The sequence below is a fragment of the Clavelina lepadiformis genome, chromosome 9, assembly GCF_947623445.1.
Source record: "Clavelina lepadiformis chromosome 9, kaClaLepa1.1, whole genome shotgun sequence".
NCBI classification, from domain to species: domain Eukaryota; kingdom Metazoa; phylum Chordata; class Ascidiacea; order Aplousobranchia; family Clavelinidae; genus Clavelina; species Clavelina lepadiformis.
In genome coordinates this window covers 643,079-665,762 of record NC_135248.1, presented here as the reverse complement: position 1 = coordinate 665,762, position 22,684 = coordinate 643,079, and the positions used below count along the sequence as shown (strand labels likewise).

At 39.3% G+C, this 22,684-nt stretch overlaps 4 protein-coding genes across 7 annotated transcripts; 2 read left to right on the top strand and 2 right to left on the bottom strand.

The window, feature by feature from the left end:
- Window positions 1-43: 43 nt before the first annotated feature.
- LOC143471250 (uncharacterized) lies at window positions 44-3,626 on the bottom strand. 2 transcript variants are annotated; one of them, XM_076969657.1, is made up of 7 exons: window positions 3,475-3,626; window positions 2,490-2,773; window positions 1,778-1,938; window positions 1,474-1,588; window positions 968-1,098; window positions 783-896; window positions 44-713 (listed from the first exon to the last, which is right to left on the bottom strand). In XM_076969657.1, the coding sequence occupies exons 1-7, from the start codon at window positions 3,491-3,493 to the stop codon at window positions 497-499; spliced, it is 1,041 nt and encodes a 346-aa protein (XP_076825772.1). In that variant the 5' UTR covers window positions 3,494-3,626; the 3' UTR covers window positions 44-496. The 2 variants fall into 2 exon arrangements, with proteins under 2 accessions (XP_076825772.1, XP_076825773.1); XM_076969658.1 differs by having other exon boundaries at window positions 1,778-1,926; window positions 3,475-3,625.
- A 3,507-nt stretch (window positions 3,627-7,133) lies between these two features.
- On the top strand, window positions 7,134-11,013 carry LOC143471211 (uncharacterized). 2 transcript variants are annotated; one of them, XM_076969608.1, is made up of 10 exons: window positions 7,134-7,282; window positions 7,367-7,545; window positions 8,581-8,780; window positions 8,899-9,061; window positions 9,142-9,252; window positions 9,321-9,507; window positions 9,659-9,741; window positions 9,888-10,001; window positions 10,065-10,649; window positions 10,726-11,013. In XM_076969608.1, the coding sequence occupies exons 1-10, from the start codon at window positions 7,191-7,193 to the stop codon at window positions 11,004-11,006; spliced, it is 1,995 nt and encodes a 664-aa protein (XP_076825723.1). In that variant the 5' UTR covers window positions 7,134-7,190; the 3' UTR covers window positions 11,007-11,013. The 2 variants fall into 2 exon arrangements, with proteins under 2 accessions (XP_076825723.1, XP_076825725.1); XM_076969610.1 differs by having other exon boundaries at window positions 10,065-10,910.
- A 1,327-nt stretch (window positions 11,014-12,340) lies between these two features.
- LOC143470046 (GTP-binding protein Rheb-like) lies at window positions 12,341-16,759 on the top strand. Its single transcript, XM_076967891.1, has 7 exons — window positions 12,341-13,645; window positions 14,250-14,321; window positions 14,454-14,521; window positions 14,768-14,850; window positions 15,310-15,366; window positions 15,652-15,781; window positions 16,438-16,759. The coding sequence occupies exons 1-7, from the start codon at window positions 13,594-13,596 to the stop codon at window positions 16,525-16,527; spliced, it is 552 nt and encodes a 183-aa protein (XP_076824006.1). The 5' UTR covers window positions 12,341-13,593; the 3' UTR covers window positions 16,528-16,759.
- A 1,573-nt stretch (window positions 16,760-18,332) lies between these two features.
- LOC143470045 (GTP-binding protein Rheb-like) lies at window positions 18,333-20,767 on the bottom strand. 2 transcript variants are annotated; one of them, XM_076967888.1, is made up of 7 exons: window positions 20,649-20,767; window positions 20,220-20,291; window positions 19,992-20,059; window positions 19,559-19,641; window positions 19,093-19,149; window positions 18,854-18,992; window positions 18,333-18,716 (listed from the first exon to the last, which is right to left on the bottom strand). In XM_076967888.1, exons 1-7 carry the CDS (start codon window positions 20,698-20,700, stop codon window positions 18,627-18,629), a joined length of 561 nt encoding a protein of 186 aa, XP_076824003.1. In that variant the 5' UTR covers window positions 20,701-20,767; the 3' UTR covers window positions 18,333-18,626. The 2 variants fall into 2 exon arrangements, with proteins under 2 accessions (XP_076824003.1, XP_076824004.1); XM_076967889.1 differs by having other exon boundaries at window positions 18,863-18,992.
- Between the last annotated feature and the right edge of the window lie 1,917 nt (window positions 20,768-22,684).

Here is a 22,684-nt window from a genome sequence, read left to right as displayed (position 1 = left end):
ACTTTTAATCAGCTTCAGCTGCTATTGAACAAGTAGAACGATGTCGACAGCAATAAGACTTAATTTATTTATAACGTCATAATCATTTCTAGGAACACTTTTTTTTTACATCACAATTGAGTTGCCCAGTAGCCAGCCAGCCGCCGGTAACAAACAGTTGCAAGAATTTGACGAGGCACGTCCATAGATGAGCGGTCGTCGTAAACATAACTCGGTCGTTACATAACTTTAACGACGGGTCGTTGGACGATGTTTGAGAAACGCGACGAGGTTCTTATTTTCTAATCTTGAGCATTCATGGCAGGCCGCGGCCCGCCCGATAGTGGCGTCGGCTTCATCGCAAAAAAGCGTCGTAATCGCTCTTAGAACAAATAAATGAAAACAAAGTAACACCAGGTCATGTGTGTTTCGCATCAACCGGTGTGATAATGAGCGCTTGATTCCGGCTCAAACCAGTTCATGCAACTAAGTGAGGGTTTTTGGAACAAATTCAGCTTCAATGTTTCTCTCTCGTGTCATTGTTACTCGGTTGTGGCGTTTCGTTTGTCGCGTTGTCCTCTATGACGTCATCAAGGTCGCTGTCCTCTTCTACCCCGGGATTATCCACTTCGTTCCGAATGCGGATGGATTTGCGGAAACATCCGCTTCCTATCCTTCCCCGCGTGCTTGACGAATTTGAGGAACAATCTCCGCTCTCTGTCGTCTCCTCTTCCCTGCAAAAATACTGTTCTATTTCTTTGTGACGTCATAATGTTTAAACATTCCAAGAAGTGAAAACTTACGATTGTGATTCAATGATACAAAATCGAGAGACTTCCCCCATCTGGTCACGTGTTAGTGCAGCAAGGCCTTCGATGGGCACTAAATTGAATGAGGGGTGATGATGGGAGGCGATTCTATAAAACGGATGAGATCATTTTCAATTAAATAATTAAGGCGGTTTGCACTGATTTTGAACCAAAATTACCTGAAACCTTCGGCGGTGACTCCTCTCTGCCGGCCAAATAGCCAAAATTTTCCACCGCAAGGTGACCTCGTTTGACTCCTGTCGTCACTATTCGACCTGTCACCAGTCGTCGGTTGTTTTTCATCAGACTTCTGGTGCAAGAAGAGTTTTATAATGACTAGGATGAAGTCCAGAAGATATTTAGAAACAAAAAAATGTTCACGCAATGTTTAAGGTTTTAAAAGTTTTTTAATTCAAAAAGCTCAATCTTTATTTAGGTTAAGGTGCGGCAAATTTGAGCTAAAAATGACTTTGTGTCAAAGTTATTGACAATGGGTAGCATTCTAGTTCAGTTAAAAGTAGCCTATGTCTACGATTAAGTTAAATGTAGGCTAAATTTTTTTGCAGAAACTCTTACATGACAAGACTAAGGTTGACGCAGCCACATTTTGCGTCATTATTTGTAAGAACTGGAAAATAAATGTGTTCAGTAACAATCAATGACTTGTGACGTAATAAAACTTGACCTGTTTTTTAACTTTCTTTCTATCCTTATGTCCTCTGGTGTAAGCTTTCTTGAGTTGTTCGTGGTAGGTTGGGTCCAGCATCGGCAACCTTTCAATCTCTTTTGCTGCTTTATACCTGAACAAACGTCTTTTTGTTGTTTGAATAATGACTACACAGCTTATTTATGACGTAACAAGCGCTATGGATAGCATATTCGTCATGAGATTATGATTATCACAGAGACAGTTTTGGTTGATTTTAAAATAAGCTGCAATTTTCGCGAAAAATTGAAAATTCCATTTTTCGCTCTTAATGAAGAGAAACCTCTTCCAGAACTGATACGCCAGCGGGATCCCGATCACGAGAAGAAGTGCTCCCACTCCAAGGAAAACGAATCCAACCAGCCGGAGCTCGCGAGCGTATGTTGTCGATTGCTTCTCTGCTCTTCTGCTCGTCTCGGTTGAAGACATGTTCTGGGAAGATTGCTGGTTCATAGAAATCATATTAATTTACCATAATCTTTTCAGTATCTTTCTCACGTCATAATCTAGAAATAGGAAATTTTTTTCTATTTCGAGAAGACTTTGTGTGATTGTTTGTGTTTTTATGACATGTTCATTTCACATAGAACTTGTTGTGGTTCTGCAAAATATTATGTAAGAGGTCGCCAGCCAACTAATAAACTTTATGCAGAGTCTCTTAACAAATAAAATCACGTCTCTCACAATCAGCATTGTCACGTCACAATAAGTTCTATGTTTTAAAAGGTAGAAATTATGATGACTATGATTTGTAGGCTTCGATTTACAGTTTGAATAGTTTTGGCCAGTTTCTTTCAAGCGAAATCTATGTGCCGACTTTTAATCAAAACGTTGATGTTTTCAGTGAAAAACATAGTTATTTTTTATGACGTCATTCACGGAAACATCGCGCGATCAGTGTGTGTTGTTCTCATATAGTCGTTTGCTAAGTTTGGCACAAAATGTTTTATCCTCAAAAGTTAAGGAATGTTTCAAAAATCATGAACTTATTTCACCTTCATCTTGTAACTTTTAGCGACATCTTCTTTGTATTGTTCCTGCCTCCTGTGTGTCTGCATGGTGGCGCCCTCGTGTAAGAAGAAGATCGCTCCACCTAAGATGAGGAACAGCCCGCATCCGGACATGTAGAGGAATGTGCGGAGATATCCCCTCAACCGGTACTTGGCAAAGTCAGTCATCAGGTACTTCCCCTCCCCGAATCTAGCATCAAACTGGATTGGTCCTGGTAAGAGTTGATGACGTAACAACCAGTGACGTCGATTGTCGTTTTCTGAACTTCCTGCGCAAAAAGAGTGTCACTTCTTTCTAGATCGGTCTCAATCGTTGATCAAGGATGATGGTTCGTTGAATAATTCATAGCAATCACTTGTACACTTTCTACTTCATATAAACAACCTGTCACGCCTAAGCTCAGCTTGTCGAATGTGTAACGTCACAAAGCAGTTTGTGACCTACTAAATACAAACAAACACAGCCGCAAACTACTGCGATGGTTTACAGTAAACTGCAAGGTATGAACCACTCGTATTGTATTGAAAATCTGGAACAACCTGCGTTATTATTATCAGCGTCTGTTGCAAGAAACAGAACAATCGCCATCTCGCTTCCTTCCTCTGCCACCTATTCTAGCCACCTAATCTCTGCTGTCTTCTGTGATGTAATAATCCTCGAATAAAGCGTAATTGCTTTTAAAGTAAATTTCACTTTTGTTGATACTGATTAATTGCGTCATATTTAACGTCATAAACTACATCTTGTTCATCGATGATGTCACGTCACGGTCACCCATTGGTCGAAACTATTTTACGAGTTCCAACTTTTCGTTTCCAGCTTTTGGCTACTACCGATTTGTGATGACTGATGGCGATTGTTATTGTGACGATTAGATGTGCGTTCATGCATAACGACTCGATGCTGGGCGCGATAAACCTTACCAGTGTATTCTACTTTACAATCATGGAAAAAATTTTCACAACTCACCGTATTTTGCAGACATCATTGCCGCAGATTCCGCAGATCTAGTCGAGGTGGGTGGAGGGGAGACACACTTCCAAAATACACTCCTTCACAATTTAAAGCAAGCTCGCTCGGTTGTGACAAAACAATGATAAATCGAGCCCAAAGAGCGAGTAGCGATGACGTCGACCTTGTTCTTGGACACCAGCGTCAACTGTGTCTGGTGACAGTCGACAAGTTAACTAAGACGTCACAATGCGATGACTTGGAGAAAATTAATCGGCGCCTGACTTTGAAATCAATAAAAGGGAATTATGACGTCATATTTTCATGAACCTGTAGAACCTCAGGTTTATTAAAAATTAGTTAAATCCAAACGCGGATCGGATGGTGACCTCATAATCGCATTTTGTTGATAGATTTTATTTAAAACTTTGTTACGTCACAAGTGATTACACTTTTTACATGAAGTTATTACTGTACTGGAAAGCATTCATTTCAACGTTAATGTGCGTTGTAACTGTATTAAATTTAGCGCCACCTCTTGCGCGAATGAAATCTCGTGTAAAAACGCTCGTTGGCGCTATGGAGCCATGTTTTCAGATATCTGCAAAGGAATTGGATCTGTCGATTTTGTGCCGAAGAGAGCTACTTGGTATGACAATCTTTATCCTCGGACTTTGCAAATCTTAAACCAGTCAATCCCTCGAGCTCCGGTTGCCGAGCCAGCCTTTGCACAAGTTCCGATTGTCACGCAGGCTTTACTTTGGATTTTTTACATTGTATTGCCTGAATTTGTAACAGTCTGCCAGACCCACTGAACAGCAGCAAGTGTCGTTAATGCCTCGCTCAAGTGCATTGCAACGGTGTGGCGCCACCGGGTATCGAACACGGACTGTATCAATGCGATTCCAGCGCTCGAACCACCTACAAAGTCAGTAAAAATAAATTCTCTCATGGACATTTTCTCAAGCAAACATTTGTCGTCTTTAAGAATTGTTACGTCATCAAAACGACTTTGCTTCTCGCCTACCAAGCACAGACCCGGCAAAATTCAACTAATTATTTACAGTCAGGCTGCAGCCGGTTAAACGAGATCTTATCTAAAATTCATGGCTTTGTGAAAGAATAATCGATATATTGACGCATGATGTTTGAACAATGGCAACTGATTAATGCCTCATGCCATTCCAGTGACGTGGTTACTCTGCCATATTGCGTAATTCCTCAATTAGAGAAATCTCTAAATGATTTATTACATTTAATTTATTTCATTTGAAACCATTTGCTTTCACTCAAACGTTCATCACATACAATAAGTGGCGTGATCTACTTTCTGTGGCGTCGCCACTTCCATAAACCCTTACTCAAGATTTTGCACCGAGTGTTAACTCTAATGACGAAACAATTGAACTCAATTCACCATTATTAGGACATAACTGCGTAACTTCTGCAACACCGTGCATGTGCTTAGCCAGTGGTTCCCACAGTACCGGTCGAAAGGAGTCGCGGCGATGCGAACCTGGGTCACAAAGGTCAAAGATAGGTCGTGTTGTGTATTTTCAACGTTCTTTTTCCTCTTTTCAAGTTCTTTCATGTATGATGCAATAATAGACTGACGTATTGCATCATAGACATTTCCTCCGATGATTTTAACAGCTGTGTAGTAAAAGATAACATGGTTTTTAACTTTATAAGTTCACAACTTACAAGTCAAGATTAGTTGATCACGGTACTATTTTGAAGTAAAGTTATAAAGCTTCTTCTTTTTACTGTGTTTTGTTAAAGGGTTAATTAAGTTAAGATGTTAAAATGTTAAAATATGTACGTGATCTCGATCTCAATATGCTGATTGTGAGAAAATCGCTGTTTGAGACTTGGGTCGCGAGTCGTTCACCAAACTCGGATTTGGGTCGTGCTCGAAAAACTTTGGGAACCGCTGTGCTAAACCTTCACCCTGTTAGTCAAGTCCTGTGTTTTTGACTTCACAATGACCGTGTCTAATACGTCACAATAAGCTTGTTTTCTTGCATTATAATCGAGAAAAAAGATTCCAACAAAAACCATTTGTCGTTAAAAAGATGAATGCGTGATTGGGAAGATTAGGAGTGGTCTAATAATGCCGTTATAATGATGTCATAATGTCTTTATGTTTAATTATTACGCGAAAGATTTCTGTTGATTCCTCAAATTTCATTAAATTTTGCCGAATCACAGAAATAGAAGAGCGCGATCGTAGTTATGACGTAACAGTTGATAGCGACTCGACCGCTTCAGTCAGGTGATCAACAGAGGCATTGTGGGTTTCCGGCAAACGAGGTTAAAATGTTTTGCGCTGCAGTCGCGACCAGAGCGCTGAGTGGCTTGAAGTGGAGAGGAGACACAGAATAGGTTTGTAGCTGAGGTCGTCTTGAACATTTTGTTTCATTTGTTTTTTACTTCATCTTTATAAGAAGTTGCTGAGATCATTTGAATCTCCTATAAAGGTTCAGCAGCAGACCAGCATAAGAATGTGTTGCAGTGGAACTTGTCATTTGTGTTGCATTGAAGTATTTTTAAATGAGACAAGTAAAAGCACATCATGTTGTAATAGCGCACATGTTGTAATAGCGCACATGTTTATCAACAATTAACAGCTTTTGTTCACTGAAGTCTTCCAGGTTTGTGTTAACTCAGTGAACTGGAAAAGAAACAAACCAAGAAATATTGAGCTGGGCAAGAAAATTTCAAGTTTCATTAGATAGGGAATGATTAAGTTCTTATCTGAGAAATAAGGAAAAAATGAGAGAATAACTTGCAATATAGCCATAGAGCGTGTGTGCCGGCAGCAACTTCTGGCTCGTTTCATCAGTTTTGGGACGTCACTACGTCACGCGATTAATAATTTAGTTGGAATTTGTTCGAAGATGTTGGAAGATCTTCACCGACCGATTATGTCGAAGCAATGGACAATTATAAGCAAACAAAGTTCGTATTCATCGCTACGTCACACATTATTATCACCAGCTGTGACTAAAGCGGGTCAACCGGGGTCGAACCGAACCGGCTTCCTGACTTGAGCGGTTTCAAATGACTATGCTGTCATAATTATAATCATGATGTAATGATTTTAAGACGCTTTAAAAAAGAGCAGTTCGTTTCGCGAACGGTCGCCTTACTTTGTCGCACTTTTGACGACCAAAGCGCATGGTTTCTTTAATTGTCGCCAAATCTGGGTCAATTGTGGGGAGTATTGGCCCAATTCGCGACACCAGCGATCAAGACCGAGCACTTGGCAACAATCAACCGGAAAAAGGTCGTTGGGGAAGGTCCCAAATTTCTTTTGATCTGACTCGAGGGAACTTCGATCTGGTTGAAATCTAAAACTTGACACTGACGTGTAACGTCATTTACGTAACTTGTTAACCTGGATGAGCGCGCGGTAAAGCACCGAAACCCATTAGCTTTGGGCATGTATAAAAGCTGATAGTTGAAAATTGCTGTGACGTAGTTGTTTGCGTTATTTGAAATCTTGCCAGGACGAGGATAGATCTTTCTTACGTAACCAACAAGAATATTGGCAGTAATACAAAGGGGTCGGAATTTGTAGGAACTGTTATATGAGGCTGGGAGTGTGAAACTTGCCGCTATTACGTAGTTGTGGGATTTTTAATGACGTAGTTATTAATATGTCACCTGCTAAACAAAATCCATAAAATTTTCAGATTCTAGAATTTTAATTCTGCTTTGTCTTGGTTAATATGAAGATCGATGACGTGATCACTCTTCTCTTGTCCTGTCTTGTCCTCGTCATCAACATTCTGGTTATGACATCACTGATAAGGAATTACAGGTAAGATTGTGACATCATAATTATATAACATTGTGCTCAATATTAGTTGAACGTCTGACTGATGATGACGTCATTTTTCCGTAGACGACTTCGACAGAGAATGTTTCTTTTCGTCATAAGCCTAACAGCTGTCGACGTCACAGTCGGTTTAGCGTTTATCTCTGACGTCATCGTGAAAACACTTCGTCATCATGACGTCATTATGACGAAAGACTTGGGCAGACCAACTGATGGGCACAGACATGTTGAAACTGTCTTGGAAGGTCGAATATGAATTAATTGATTCTATTTCTTTAATTTTATTTTTTTAACTTTATTCCGCAACAACCAAGATGGTTTCATGACAACAAAAAGTGTCTATGAAGCTTCAAACCGCGATACTCTTCATAATAACAACAATTTGATAATAACCGGTATATTGGCATAGCCAGGGCCGGCATTAGGCCAATGCCACTGCGTTATTGGCGCTGCGCTGCTAAACACCAAAACAAAAATAACAATTCAGCTTTTATTCTGCGCGAATAAGTTCTTCAGATTTATTTCTCAATTTGATCTCGAAGGAGAATGTTTCGGTCAAAATATCAGCAAAGCAAAGCTTAATGACGTCAGGTTGTTACTTGGTTTAATTATCATCATCACTGCATCACATTAAGTGATTTAAAATCAGCAAGTCCCCACCATCAGACATTACTGACGTTCTTACGTTGGACCCGCGTTGGCTACAAAGTCATTTCCTAGTAAATATGTGAGCCCAAGTGGTCCAGGGTTACCTTTCTTACGTCACAAATGCTATAAATAGTTCCATCACCGTTTTTTTGCCATTTTTAATCGACGCACGATTTCCGATTTTCCTTATAAGGAAAATTCATGTGAACAATCAGGGTGAACTTGTTGCCAAAGCAACGTTGACGTCACAACAGAGTGGATTTTCGTGTTAAACTGAGGGCGTTTTACATAATTAATGAGCCGGGCTTTTTACCATCAACTTTGCAGGAAAATTCAATATCTCTCAAATAAAAGCTAAGTGCTTGTCCGTTGCCATAGTTACGATTCTTACCTCAAATGTTGCGATTCCTTTGGTTGCTTTGATGTTGCTTTGATCGATATTTAAACAAAAATATTCTTTCTCTGTACTGTTAGAGTGAAGACGATCCTGTGCCATCAAGTAAACTCTGTCCTTTACTCACGTGATTGTTGCTTCAATTACATACCAATTACCAATAGACTTTATCAAACGCTTATCGTCTATTTACTGATTACGTCATTGTCAGGTAATAATGGTCCATCGCGTGTTTCAGGTCTCAAGCTGTCCTCAATCACGCTTTCATGTTGCAACGTCATCATTCTCACTTACGCTCTTTACAAGCGGACCATTAGTATGGGGCGCCACCGCACGGATTCTTCTTCACTGTCATCTCTGCACGGAGAGGGCGCCAGTGGGTTGCATAGGCCAGGTTTTGAGACTATCATGAAGGTTTTCAACCGTCACTCTTCTGAGGTGAACTTGTCTGTCAACTTTTGCTTTGAACTTGAATAATGTCGTCACAATTCAATTATTCGCACCGCCAGGACAATTATGAAGACATAAACGAAGGTTTTACGGATTTTTTCAAAAGGAGAGAGAATTTCCGCGCGATTCCAAGCAAGACCGACAGAAGAGGGCGTCATGCAGAAGGTCGAGCGTCATTGAATATTCGTTCACAGATGTGGGGACGTTTGATGCTAAATCAGAGAATCCAATTGAACAGCAGGAAAAATTGACAAAAACGCGGACAGGCTGTAAGAATCTGATTGGCTGAGACAAACCAATTTATTTCAAAATCCGGGGCGAACGTTTATTACGTCATCTGTCATTTTAGATCCCCCCACCCAGAACAAGAACTCCCGACCAGACAAGGACAATTCTAGAATCGAGAAGAAGCGGTCCAGGACCCTCCCCATCTCCAAGATCAAGTCCACCTGGTGGTCAAGTCAGTTTTTTGTGATGACGTAATACACGTGAAATCGTGCTGTTTCATATCGATTATGACGTTATCAGGATCGAGCACTTTTATTCGCCGAGGATCGGTTTTCCAGCGGAGCTCGCACTCCTCCTACATCGGTCGCCATAGCAATTCGGTGGTGAGCATCCGGACGACTCTCCTGGTCCTCTTCTTCTCTTGGACGTGTTTCCTGGTCATGTGGTTCGTCCCACTCCTCACACGATCTGTGACCCGACGACCCGAGTAAGCTTTCGTGACGTCACGATTAAGTATGGCGACTAAGTATGAGTCATCTGGTGAAGCTTGAAAATCTAATGTTTCGGGGTTTTGCAGCCGCATGACTGTTTCAACATGAATCGACGAAAAAGGTTGTAACGTTTCTTGTCTTTTCCAGGCAAAATTTGTCGCTGTTGGACTTCTTCGTATGTCCAGTGGACTGTGACGAACAATCCCCGGGAAATTACGTCACAAATCAAGGTAATTTCAAGAATGGATATCATTTCATAAAAATGTAATCCTCCCTTAACAATGGTGTGAAATTTCTGACAATACTCAATTATCATGTTGCAATGATCAGACAATGTTCTATTCTTTACATCAAAATGAAACCGCTGCCTTTTAAGGTCGCAATGATTCATTTGAAATGAAATGGTTTTACGTCACTCGACCAATAAGCGTCCAAAATAGCGGGGAAGTACCTCTAAGCCACACCGGAAATGAAAACACCAAGGTTCAAGGTGAGGTCGCCCTTATTTAATTGAAGAACTGCCAAAACTTTCGCAATTCCCATTTTCTTTCAGAACTTAATGGAGTAGAGTCGTCTCAAAATGTTTCTTCACAACTGCTCAAGAAGAAACGTCAGAACCAACTACCGGAAAGTAATACTTCCGGGATATTACACGACCGTGAGAACGTTGTCGTATTTGATGAGCGAGATTTCCTCAATCTCGAACGAATGTCGACCGAAATAGCGCCGACTTGCGCCACGTGTTCGACGTTGTTCCCGAGCCTTAGCAAGGCGCAACTTCTCTTCAGCGTCCTCCTCATCACCTGCTCTTGGATCTTTGCCTTCTCCAGCGCACTGCGCCTCTTGTGGCTGCGCAAACATTCCAGCAACGTGTTCGTGCGCTGCAGCGCTCTCTGGCGGTTTATTTTTTTTAACGCTATTTTCCATCTGGCTTCGACAGCTCCTTACGTCACACTTTGCGTCATCGATCTTGTGGGAGGTGATGACGTATTTTCCGCACCGCTGTATGAGCCAAGCAGGTCACGTGATACCATCGATGGCAAGAATCAAAGTGGACAGAATCAGTCAGACATTTTAACAGATAGCAGTTCAGAATATGGTCACTTGTCTTCCAACTTTCGCAAAGCTGCAAGAGTCGGTACTACTTACGTCACAATTACGTCATCTTTTATTTTGTTGCACTGCGCAATTGCACCGTCCTTGTACATTGTCAGGTTGCTTGGGCTGCGGCGACTGCTCTCTGGTCTTTGACGTTTTCCAACGATCAGAAATTTCACTTCAGATGATTCGAAGAATGACCAGATGGGATAGGACCTTGCTTGGAGGATCTCAGCAATCTCAGCAGAAGTTATCAACGTTTACAAAGTGGTCAACGTGGCCATTGCGTCAAAAGCTGACTCGACCAAAAATATTCATTCTGTGTAGATTACGCGGCAAATTTTATTCGATAATGTTATTTTTGTTTGGAGCAAAACTTTTCATAAATAAACTATAAATGAGTTTTATATAATTTCCAGGATTTCTTTTCTTTATTCCCAAGACCACAGTTTCAGTTTCTATTTTCCCTCCAATGGTTTCAACCTGTCAAGGTTGTTCTGGTTGTTGTGAGGCGGCATACAGAAGGAGATTGTTTACTATCAGTGAAAGACTTGATAGGATAAAGACCACAGTGGAAACCCAGAACAGCTTTACACAGTCTTACAACGACTCGAATCTTTGACTTCATTAGAGTCAATTATTTTCATTAGAGTTTTAATATTCAATTCAATAGTAAACACAGAGATTTAATAGTTCATTAGAGCGTAAAAAGATTCGATGATTACTTGGCTCTATTCACCATTTCACCTGCTGACCGATGTGAAAGCAAAATGTGTAGCTTTGTAAACATTTAAAATGGATGTGTTATTTTTCGAAAAAACTTGTTATAGACATATACCAATTAACCAGATTAATTTTAAGAAGCCTGTGTATCGTCAGAAACATTTTCAAAGTTAAACTGTTAGTGAGCATTGGATCGACTCAAATCACAGTTTCAATTGATTCGACATGACTTAGGTAAGAAAAAGTTGACTTTGTTACAACACAAGCTTTGCGTACAGCGTACAAGAGTAAATTACAGGTTTGTTAATAAATAAAAAAACGTCAATGAATACATATGTTGTGATCAAGAAATGAAATAGTGCAATCTGCCGTAGTTCTGGCGAATGGTATATATATGTTATGGCTACGATTTAATTTAATCGAGTACGTATATTTGAATTTTTGTATAACATCTCATAACACATTTCTGTTACTGCCATCTTGCATGTTTTAGGCCCTTGGGCTTTGCCACTGTTTCCTGCTCGTTAATTGTTCGTGAGCATGTATTTTATTGTGCTATAGCTACAACGGTTAGCATCCTAACTTTCGCTCCGTACAGCTAATGGCGAAAAATAAACAACAAAAACCAACACAATAGCATTTTTTATTCTTTTTCTTTTTTTTTGTACAATAATTGTAGAACTTTAGCTTTACGCTTATCCCCATCAATCACTTAAACGGTTTGTTGGTAGTTATGGCCGATTTTCCTTTAATGACGCCGGGCCTGCGGCGTGTTTGTAATTATGACCTGTATAATTTGCCCAACTTGTGACGATTATTTAGCCTACTTACTCAGACTGCAAGTGGTTTGGAAGACGCCAAGTTACGTGCGTCCACTGGTTTTGTGTAATCGTCCCAGCGCCATATCCGTCGCTAGTGTAAGGCATTTTTGCAGTAAGAAAATCCGCCATTTAAATACTACCCACGCACTCCGCAAAACATTTTTACCTTCTTAGCACCTTCTCAATTAGCCCAGACTGGTGTAGTTTTGTAAGCAGCGTTTGTATTTGTCTAATTTGCCGGTTATGTTATCAGATTCCGGGTGAGCGAAGTTAATAAGGTTAAGAACACCTTACTACCATGCTTGCTTATGCATATTTCAGATACGCAAGTTATCCTCTTTATCTGGTAACGTGCGGTCTGAATGTCTAATCCACTGCTCCGGTTCACTTGGTTCAGACATTATGGCTGTTTCTCTTTCTCCAACACGCCCGGCAGAAATGGAAGTTTTTGACAGAAATCGTTTATGTACTGCTGCGCTAAAGCTGGGTTCAGACTGGAAACTAGCACCTTATCGCTGAAGAAGTACGGCAAAAACTAATTTTTACGCCAGTGGATTTTGGCATTGGCCATGTAAACTTTCGATGTATATATACTAGGGAATAGGGATGGGCCGATACAAACCCAAACCCGAATAGATTCGCCGAATATCGCCTTTATGGAAGATTCGGGCGAACACGAATACCAACAATGGCGAACCCGAATACAATATTACTTATAAATTTACTGACTTTCGTAAAAAATGATGATCTAGTTTCCCGACAAAGCTAAACTAGAGTCAGCAGTACTTACAATGAAGGTCGTTTTCCTAACGATTTTGCTTTTTCCATCGTTTTTTAAACACTATTTTTCGAAAGAAAGCGATTTGTTTATCGATTACGTCATTTTAGAAACAAGACTTGACAACTTTTGAATGAAATTTTATTGTTTGGTTCTAATACGAATAGATTCGGGATTCGTTCATGTCGACTTTCATGATATTCGGATTCGCACGAACCCGAATAATCTTCCTCGCGGCACATCCTTAATACATACATTTTTGTTTTTTTAAGTTGGCGGAATTTTAATATAGACTAACCTGCTTCTATGTATAACTTTTGGTTACCACTATTTCACTGGAAAAAGTGTGCGTTCAAAGCTAAATTTCACAGTTTCCTAACTTAAATGTTGTAACATAGCAAACTAAACCTAATTATGAGTGATTTCTGTCTTTATAATGAAGAATACCTTTGGCTGGTCAAGATGTCTTTAAATGGTCTTAGATATTTACTTTTGCCATAATCAATTTTTTACGAAGACAATGAAGTTTTTGTCTCCATCAGAATAGACACAACATTCTTAGGGTTTAATCAATTTCGATTCCTTCTATCTCTCGGGTTTCTAAAACTTGCTGTGTTTTTACGAATATTTATGTTCTGGTGATATTGTTGTAGAGAAGCTCCATGGCGCCACCTCGTGACAGGAAGCTGGCCATCATGGGTTATCGGTCAGTAGGTGCGTGAGATTTGTAATGTATAGTATTTTTCACTATCATCAATATAACACATATATTGTGTTTATTTCTTGTGGCTGCTTGAAAACTAGTTTATTAAATGCTCTTATTTACCAACATCACATTTTGTCTGTGCTTATAACTAAGATTGTTTTATCAACGGGAGTAGTTCAATGTATAAAATGAGTTGTCAAAAAAAGTATTCTTTTATTATTATTAAAATTTTCCTATCTAACAACATTCCTTTCGGCATCAGTCTGCGGCACTCAAGGATTTGTGACGACGCATGTTTTTTCCCGGCTAGCACTAAAGTGTCCCAAGTGAAACGATTTGCTGAGGTTGATTTTTATTGCGGTGTTGCAATACTCGTATGTTGAAGGCTGGTACGCAGACACATATTGTCGGGCAAGTACCATGTACGCCATCGTTAAATCAATCAGCGCAAACACAGCTTTTAATGTGAGATGTCCGTCTGGTGACTGCAAAGTCGTCGTGTGTTGCTACGGCGACCACCACAAGTCTATGACACTTCTTACACACATGATGATGTTGTCGTCAGCCACTACATTGAGATGATCTTCTAATAATAAACTTTCTTGTCTTTAGGAAAATCATCCATTACTATTCAGTTTGTTGACAATCAGTTTGTTGAATCCTACGACCCGACCATCGAAAACAGTGAGTCAAATAGCTCCGTCTGCTGTTCATTCATAAATTTGACTCCGTGCTTGTGTTAGACTTGTAATTGATGCTCAATGGCATTATCTTTACGTTTAAACACGCACTTCCCTGCTGAATTCATACTTGCAGCTTTCACGCGACAATTCAAATTAAACAACCAGGAATATCGACTTCATATTGTTGATACTGCCGGACAGGTGAAAGATGAGAAATAAACGCTTCCTTTTGCTTCGGTTTATTGATTCAGCTGCTTTTTTTATGAAGTCATAAATATAATTAATGACAAAAATTACCAATTCATTCATTACCAAGAGGTTTAGATTGAATCTTAAATTTTAAAGTGGAATATTTTTTGGGATGAATACTATCAAGTGGAAAAGTAAATATTTAGATGTTGGCATAAACAAAACATCTGTGGCTTTTCAACTCTTTTTTTATTTCAGGATGAATATTCCCTTTTTCCTGATTCTTACTCCTTGGACATCCATGGCTACATCCTGGTCTACTCTGTCACGTCAGCTAAAAGGTGTTTAACTTGGTATTTAAAGGATCGAGAGACAAATGAGCTTAATGTCATGATCTGTCCACTTGGCCATCGTGCTACATTTTGATTTAAAACTTAGTTTGACTAAAAGTGCGATTAGAGAAGACTAAGATTTGCAGTTTTCGAGATTCATCCATGTTTATGTGAACTTGCTTCGATGTCCTTGGACAAGATCACAAAAATTTCTAGAAAATATTTGCAAAATGTTTTCATCGGACAAATGTGCAAGCTGAGTAAGCTGGGCTTGAAATTTTATAAAACAAAATCAAACGTTGCGCGGTTTTTACATGATTTAATACTGAACAAGCCGGTTGAGCTGTTAATATCACTGGGGTTCAAATTCAACCACAGGCCCAGTGTGGGGTGCACATTTATGGCAACACATCAGTGCCAGGTTGTCAATGTTGCCTCCGAATTCATCTTTGTATTCACTTTTTTAAGCTTCGAGGTCGTGAAAGTAATCCACGACAAACTGCTGGACATGGTTGGAAGAATCAAGTGAGTACTCCAACACATTTTAACATGATTTTATTTTGACAGCTGTGTTGTGTTTGCCGGTCACTTGTGTCATAGTTACCATCTGGCTTGTGAACATGTATTTGTATAGGCAAGTATTGCCGTCTAAATAGGAAGCTGTCTTGGTCAAAAGCCATTTCTTTTTTCAGCCAGAATTAATGAAAATTTGCAGATTGCTCCCCATAATGCTAAGGTTTATGATGTGAAGTGGTTCTTCTCGAGAGCTGCTTTTTTCTAGAATGATAAATTGATGAGTTGTTTCTCCAGGATCCCCATCGTCCTCGTCGGGAACAAAACGGATCTTCATCTTGAGAGGAAAGTGAGCACGGAGGAGGGACAAAAACTTGCTCAAACCTGGAACGCGATATTTCTCGAGACTTCGGCAAAACATAACCTGGTAAGAGTCTATTTCTTTGATGAAGTCAGACAGTGTTGATTCAGAGTCGGTGGTTTCTGGTTTCAATTCTAAAAAATTCTACTAAAATAAATTTAAAAATTTTGTCCAAGTTTATTTTGCTTTGAAATAGCTCTGCCATAGAATTTGACCAGATAAAAGCACAGTTAGACAACATAGACATCAACGAACCTATACGATCCAGCTGCATCTGAACAACTTGTAGTTATTCTTTCAAACATTTACATTTGTCATCAGCTTTTCATGAGTTGCCACCGTTGATGTACTTGTCTTATTTAAGATATTCTTGCTCCCCTGTTGCAGGTCAAATCACATTTGTGTTATGTTAAGTCGGCAGCCCTGATATCTTCAAGCACCAGTTGGCCGCAACTGATGCAGCCAAGTTAATGTATATTCTAATTAAAAGCTGATATGTTGCATATAATCATGTATCCCTTTTTATCGACTTCTGAAAAGTGAAGTTTGTGTCTATCTGGTGTATACGCTATACTTTGGAACGGGGCATATGATTGTCAGAAACATTTCAGTTTTTAATGTGAGTTTATACGAGATGACGCACACTAATTGCGATTATTGCGTCATAAAAAAAGCTTTGCGGCTTGAAGCTGCTACACTTGCTTAACCTTTGCGTATTTCAGGACGTCCAGGCCATCTTTAAAGGAGTCATTATGGAAATCGAGAGACAAGACGGCAACCTACCTGAAGAGAAGAAATGCATAGTGTCGTGATGATGACGTCACAAAATTGCGTAATTGACAGTTGGCGACCGAACCGCGCGGTTGAATGTCGTAGCGAGCGTGCAAAAGTTAGCATGTATCGGTGTTGTGATATATGTGATCATATTCCCATATTTTTTCATTTGAGTTTTTCTTTGTCTGTTAATCGTAAGTGTGACGATATCTGCGAAGCGATCGATGTTGTGCTTACTGTGACGTCACAATCACAGTTCCTGAGTTCAAAGTTGAGTGTTGGTTTGAGCAAGGAGCAGTTGGAAAAGTAGCGGCACTGCAAGCAACTGGCAGAGTTGGTGAAAGGCCAGAACATTTGTGACATTGAAGTTTATTCGGCCGCTGCCATTTTGACTTCAGAACAAGGTGATTTACGTTTTTGGCATCTCTTAATTCCCAAACCGCTTTTTTCGGTCCGAGGATAAGAATTCTGATATCAGATCAAGAATAAGACCAACGTGTGCCGGTATACAAGCGTCATAGGCTCAATGCTTGGGCTATTACTAGCACCAATGCAAAACCTCAACCAAATTGGCAAAAGTGTGCAAGCTGTTTGGGGAATGTTGGCTACGATTTGCAATTTACCTTCACATGTCTCCGCATTTGTCAAAGGTATTAGCCAACTATAGGACTGCTCCCGACCCAGTGATTATACCATAATGCAAATAGAAGGTTAGGCGAATAAAACGGCGTTTCAAAATTGTATGCAGTAAATTGGGAATTTTTAAATAAAGCGAGTATGTTTTGGTTTGACATTCAATTTTAATCCAATTGTTTGAACGTCTTTGTAACACGTCTGTAACACAGACTGAGTTATGTAATGGCATAATGAATTAACTTAACATGACAAATAAGCATGCGAAGTGCTACCACAAAACACGTGTTGTGTCACATTCCATCGCAATCTGGCATTGATAATCAGTTTTTGTGGCGTAAAATCTTTGGAATCCTTAACTAAGGTTTATGGCACTACTGTAGAGTAAGATAAATTATAATGAGGCATAGCTAGTGGTAGGCGCAGTAAGTAGAGCTTGCCCTGATAATATTCCCGGAGTACTTTCTTGCCGACTACCAGGACATTCACATGCTGGCCTACTTTTGCAACAAAACATTGCCGATTTCGTCGGACTTTGTATCAGCTTATACGTAAGCATGTTGTAAATACTCGGACAATATTAACAAGACGACGATGATTGGATGGCGGTAAAAACATTTTATGACGTAATATAAGGGACAACTTTAGTTACAGCTTCGATCTTGCAAGTTCTGTTGTTGTTGATTTCAAATATGTCGCTATAGCTGACAGGAAGTGTCACTACTTCTGGTAATTATCTTTTTATTATAACTTCGGTTGTATTCAACAACAGAAAATGAACAACAAAATTGTAAATTTTTCTGATTCTTAAACTTTTAAGTTGCACTTTCATTTTATGCGATATTCTGGCGCCAACATGCGGTCGTTGAAATAATGACAGATTTCCGCAAGACACAAAGTGTTAGTTTTTCGTCGCTTTAACTCTTGTCATTATACTTGGCGCATTTTTTTGTATTTTCACAAGTTAAATAAATGCTAGGTATAACTTTTTCCCATTTCACGCGACTTTAACAATGGACCCATTTAGACCAGATTATTGTTCCTAAGTTGCTGACTACACTTGAATGAACGAAGTCGACTTCTCCAATTCTCATTAAGCAGTAGCTTAATGCAACTTGGTTTCCATTCTAACAGGTTGGGCCAACAGCCGAAAGATCTCTATTTCACAATCTGACAACTTTCACTGCTGAACAAACTTATGCGATGCCAGCCCAACCACTCTGCCGTCTCTATTTTACTCGAAGGCCCTCACAACTTTGAACTTAAGACTTATTATTGTGAGGTCATAGAAGGCACAGCGTTATTTTTACATTGTATAGTGTCGTCACAATTAAAAATACTGCATCACAAAAGGCAAAAAGCTCTAAAAATAAAATAAAATTTGGAATTTGATCACAGCGTCATCCCAGCAATGCTGGATTCCGACTTTTACACGCTCGCTACGATATTCAACTGCTTGGCTCCGTTGCCAACTGTCAATCTTGTTCATATTCTGACGTCATCATCACGACACAATGCAACTTTTCTCTTCGGGTAGGTCGCCATCTTGTTTTTCTATTTCCTTTATGATTCCGTCGATGATAGCCTTGACGTCCTGAAATGTACAATATAAGTAACATAATTGCAACTTTGACGTCACTGTTCCAAACAAAAGCATTAACGTATTCAGATGAAACAAAACTTTAAACTATAATTTGCTGAGTCAGCAGGAAACTGAGCACTTTTTCTCACAACTCTCACCGAGTCTTCCTTTGCCGAGGTCTCGAGAAATATCGCGTTCCAGCTTTGAGCAAGTTCTCTTCCCTCCTCTGTGCTCACTTTCCTCTCACGATCGAGATCAGTTTTGTTCCCGACGAGGACGATGGGGATCCTAGACATAAATCTTGTCATCAGTTTTATCTTACAAGTGACCGATAAACACAACACAGCTGTTAGGATAAAATCATGTTAAAATATCCGGTCAAATTTACTTGATTCTTCCGAGCACGTCCATGAGTTCGTCGTGGATCACTTTTACGACCTCGAAGCTGAAAAAAGTGAATACAAAGATGAATTTGGAGGCAACATTGACAACCTGGCACCGGTGTGTTGCCATAGGTAACCACCCCCACGCTAAATTAAGAGTTGCGGCTTTGATTGATTTGATATCACAATTAAACCTATAATTAAGTTTCACCATGTTTAAGTTTTTGTACATCAACCCACGGTGATAGTGACGTGCATACCAGCTAACAAAACCAGCACAAAAGGTATGGTTCTTGCTGATATGGTGCCAGTTTCGAAAAGTTTATTTAGCCAGTTTATATATTCTTATAAAAACGACCACGTGTATGTATATTATGGCATGAGGTATATTTGAATTTCACTTGCACACACATTGTGATGTAACAATAACACAGTCCTGAAAAGAACAATCGCCAAAAGAAAGTTGCTCACCTTTTAACTGATGTGACCGAGTAGACAAGAACGTAACCATAGACATCCAATGAACATGAAACGGGGAAGAGAGAATAATCTTCCTGGATTGACACAAAATTAATTCAAACTTTTTCGCAACTGACCTATGTTGTGTAACTTGGTGTTTAAATACGAAGCCAACATTGAAATATTTAGCCGTCGTTTGTAAAGCAAAGTGACGTCATAATTTAAAATTTAAGTAGAAGCTAACTGCCAGGGCGATCGCCTCCTTAATTTTTCTTTAGATTAGAATTTTAACAATTTCAAAATTAAATGTCTTGCGTCATGGCTAAGTAATTTTTAATTAACAAGATTTCATAAAAAGTTTGATCAAAACAAGAAGCGAATATTCCAAACAATCAGACATTGCCAAGACAAAGCTGAAAGTAATTTCATAGATTCTCGTCCTCACCTGCCCAGCCGTATCAACGATGTCAAGTTCGTAATTTTGCTCGTTCAATGTGTACTTTTTATAGTAAGCTGCAAAAAACAATTTTAATCATGAATAAGTTTTAAATTTAAGCTTAATTTGTGAGCTATGAGGTCCTCATAAGAAAGATATGATTTCGACATATCAAGACGATTGTAACAAATGTAAAATTCATATTCAAAGAAGTGCACAAAGAATATTTTTACTTACTGTCTTCAATTGTAGGGCGGTATGACGTCACAAACTCATTCTTTACAAACTGGATAGTGATGGCTGTTTTTCCTGAAGAGAATAAATATTTTTATTCAAAAAGCTAAAATTACACAAAAATAGGAAAACGTTAAAACAAGAATGAGGAACATATTTTAGCAGATGGCATCAAAATTTTGCTTTTATGCAAATAAAAAAAAATATGTCAGAATCGAAACTTGCGCAAAGACGAGCTCAGTAACAGAGATTGGAGCAATTCAACGTCATCGCCGAGTTTAAGTCGCGCAAAGACTTTCCTCGGTCCAACAATAAATGATGCGATGCACCGCCGTTCATATGGAAGGCTGAGAAGTGCGACTCGTTCTGTTCGTAAAATGACCAGCAAGGCGACATAAAAATTAAAATATCAACCTTCTGAAGCTCTTTTACCTGCTGTCCGGTATCCCAAGATGGCCAGTTTTCTATAACGAGTTGACGCCATTGAGCTTATCTTCGATGATGTCAGTGTAATCAGATTGTTCAAAATTTACAACGAGTCGCAGAAATCTGACAAAAAATACAAAAAAATTAGAAAATAATGAAATACTTTTATAAAAAGTTAATGCGTGGGAGGAATATCCGCACGAATTTAGCAGTGAAACAAGATTTCTCTCAAGTCCATTTTAATTTAGTGAGTTATTATTTCATGTTATTTATTGCCGCAGCAAATTCCTAATTGAGAGTAATGATGACAAATACAAAATGACAAAAGCGACACCACTCGTTCATAGACATCTTACATATACAACTTACACCCACCATTTAAGCTTAGTATTTAAGTATAGCAAGCCACCTCTGAGGTTGACTTGTATTGAGTTGCCACTGACCTGTCCTTACACTCGTCATCTCACTAATGCGGCCACAACCTGACCCTGTGCTCGGTTAAGACCTGTGAGTGGCTTTTTCATCTCTCAGCAAACAAAAGGCCTCCACCTGCCTTTTATGCATTATCTCTGTCTTCCTAATCTGCACAATAGCAGGTTAAGTGCAATCAAAGTCACGATTGATGTTGACGGAACTTGCAGGAATTTGTAGGAAATATCAACCTGGTAATTAATGGTCGAAACATCATCAGGATCTGGTATGGAAATGATTTTTGCTCTGAAGTTTGTTTTTATACAACCCTCGATCACTCCTCCCAACATTTCGCTTCCAAATTGCTTAAAAATGTCAAAGTGTTTTCAACACTGCAGTGAATATATGTATCATGACGTAGTTCACTTCGCTAAACATTGTGCTTCGAGGATGTTTGAAACGTCAGACTTTGGTTTCGTTCGTGTCTTGCGCCCGCGTTTTATAATATCTTAATTCTTTCTCCCGTTTGTTCGTCAATCAGAGCAAAAATATCTGAATTATTGCGAAACTTTCCCTCAAAACATTCACCTTGTTTTTGAAGACGACTTTCCCGACTTGAAACTAATTCCTTGCAGTTACGAATGAACCTGAATCCGCATTAAACGCAGCAGCAGGAAAACTTTCCAACAAAAAAAAGAGATCACGGTCAACCAAGCAACAGACTTCACGTAATTCTTCGCAATTCAGCGCTTACTTTCAAGATATGATGCGAGAGTGCAAGACATGATCCAAGTGCAACGACCAAGGAGCGATAATGAGGTGACAATGGCGATTGTTGCGATCTTTTGGAACGCGCGATAAGGCTAGTGCAAAGTTAATCAAAAACCTCCAGCAGAGAGAACGCGCAATTTGCGCGAATTTGTTTGTTTTTTTACGGATGTAATTATCGACTTGATAGGGACGATTAGATGGACGGACTCGCAATCAGACAAAGCGAGCTTCTGTTTGAACTTGCACAAAAACAAGTTCGGTGATCTGGGTTCGAGCGATTAGAAATCATCGCCGAGTTTACCTAGTGCAAATTTTTCAATCCGACAATGAAGATTTTGTCACCCTGTCACTGTTTAATCAGCAGCACTTTGTGAATCCTGTCATCGTGGCCAATTCTACATTTCTTCAGTATTTTACCTGTCTGTTGAGTTTTTGTATTTTGTGCCATATTGCGAGTGAGCTTTGGTTTCCAAGTTGTCTTGACAACGATCCAACCTCGCATGTTTCATCGCGCATGTGCAGAAGTGAAGACTTGTTTCAACAATGTAGATGGTCTCGCTATCATATCGTTGTTTTGTGTAAGTAATTTTTTGGTAATAAACTGGCAATAATTATTTGCTCTTTAAGAACTCTGTTTTTTGGTGGATGAAAATCCAATTATACTTATAGCAATTTGTACAAGTATAATGTGGCTGCACTTTGCAAAGTTTTCTTTTTACAATGGACATTTAAAAAGTAATTTCTGAAAATGCATTGAGATTGCTTGTTAATAGTATAGTTGTGTTCCTTGATTAATTGTTAACACCTGCTGTGTAGTTGTATATTCTTTGCTTGGTGAAGACTTTACGTCACTATTGTTG

Bases quoted from the DNA above. Each gene is read 5' to 3' on its own strand.
- LOC143471250 (XM_076969657.1), bottom strand. The intron at 1,939-2,489 runs GTGAAATAAGTT...TCTATGAACCAG, and splicing joins CTAAAAGTTACAAGATGAAG to CAATCTTCCCAGAACATGTC. The intron at 1,099-1,473 runs GTCAAGTTTTAT...TTCTTGCACCAG, and splicing joins GAAAGAAAGTTAAAAAACAG to AAGTCTGATGAAAAACAACC.
- LOC143471211 (XM_076969608.1), top strand. From the start codon at position 7,191: ATGAAGATCGATGACGTGATCACTCTTCTCTTGTCCTGTCTTGTCCTC. The intron at 9,062-9,141 runs GTAAGAATCTGA...CTGTCATTTTAG, and splicing joins GACAAAAACGCGGACAGGCT to ATCCCCCCACCCAGAACAAG. The intron at 9,742-9,887 runs GTAATTTCAAGA...CTGCCTTTTAAG, and splicing joins AAATTACGTCACAAATCAAG to GTCGCAATGATTCATTTGAA.
- LOC143470046 (XM_076967891.1), top strand. From the start codon at position 13,594: ATGGCGCCACCTCGTGACAGGAAGCTGGCCATCATGGGTTATCGGTCA. The intron at 14,851-15,309 runs GTGTTTAACTTG...CACTTTTTTAAG, and splicing joins TCTGTCACGTCAGCTAAAAG to CTTCGAGGTCGTGAAAGTAA. The intron at 15,367-15,651 runs GTGAGTACTCCA...TTGTTTCTCCAG, and splicing joins GACATGGTTGGAAGAATCAA to GATCCCCATCGTCCTCGTCG.
- LOC143470045 (XM_076967888.1), bottom strand. From the start codon at position 20,700: ATGGCGTCAACTCGTTATAGAAAACTGGCCATCTTGGGATACCGGACA. The intron at 19,150-19,558 runs GTGAGCAACTTT...CACTTTTTTCAG, and splicing joins TCGGTCACATCAGTTAAAAG to CTTCGAGGTCGTAAAAGTGA. The intron at 18,993-19,092 runs GTAAATTTGACC...ATTTATGTCTAG, and splicing joins GACGTGCTCGGAAGAATCAA to GATCCCCATCGTCCTCGTCG.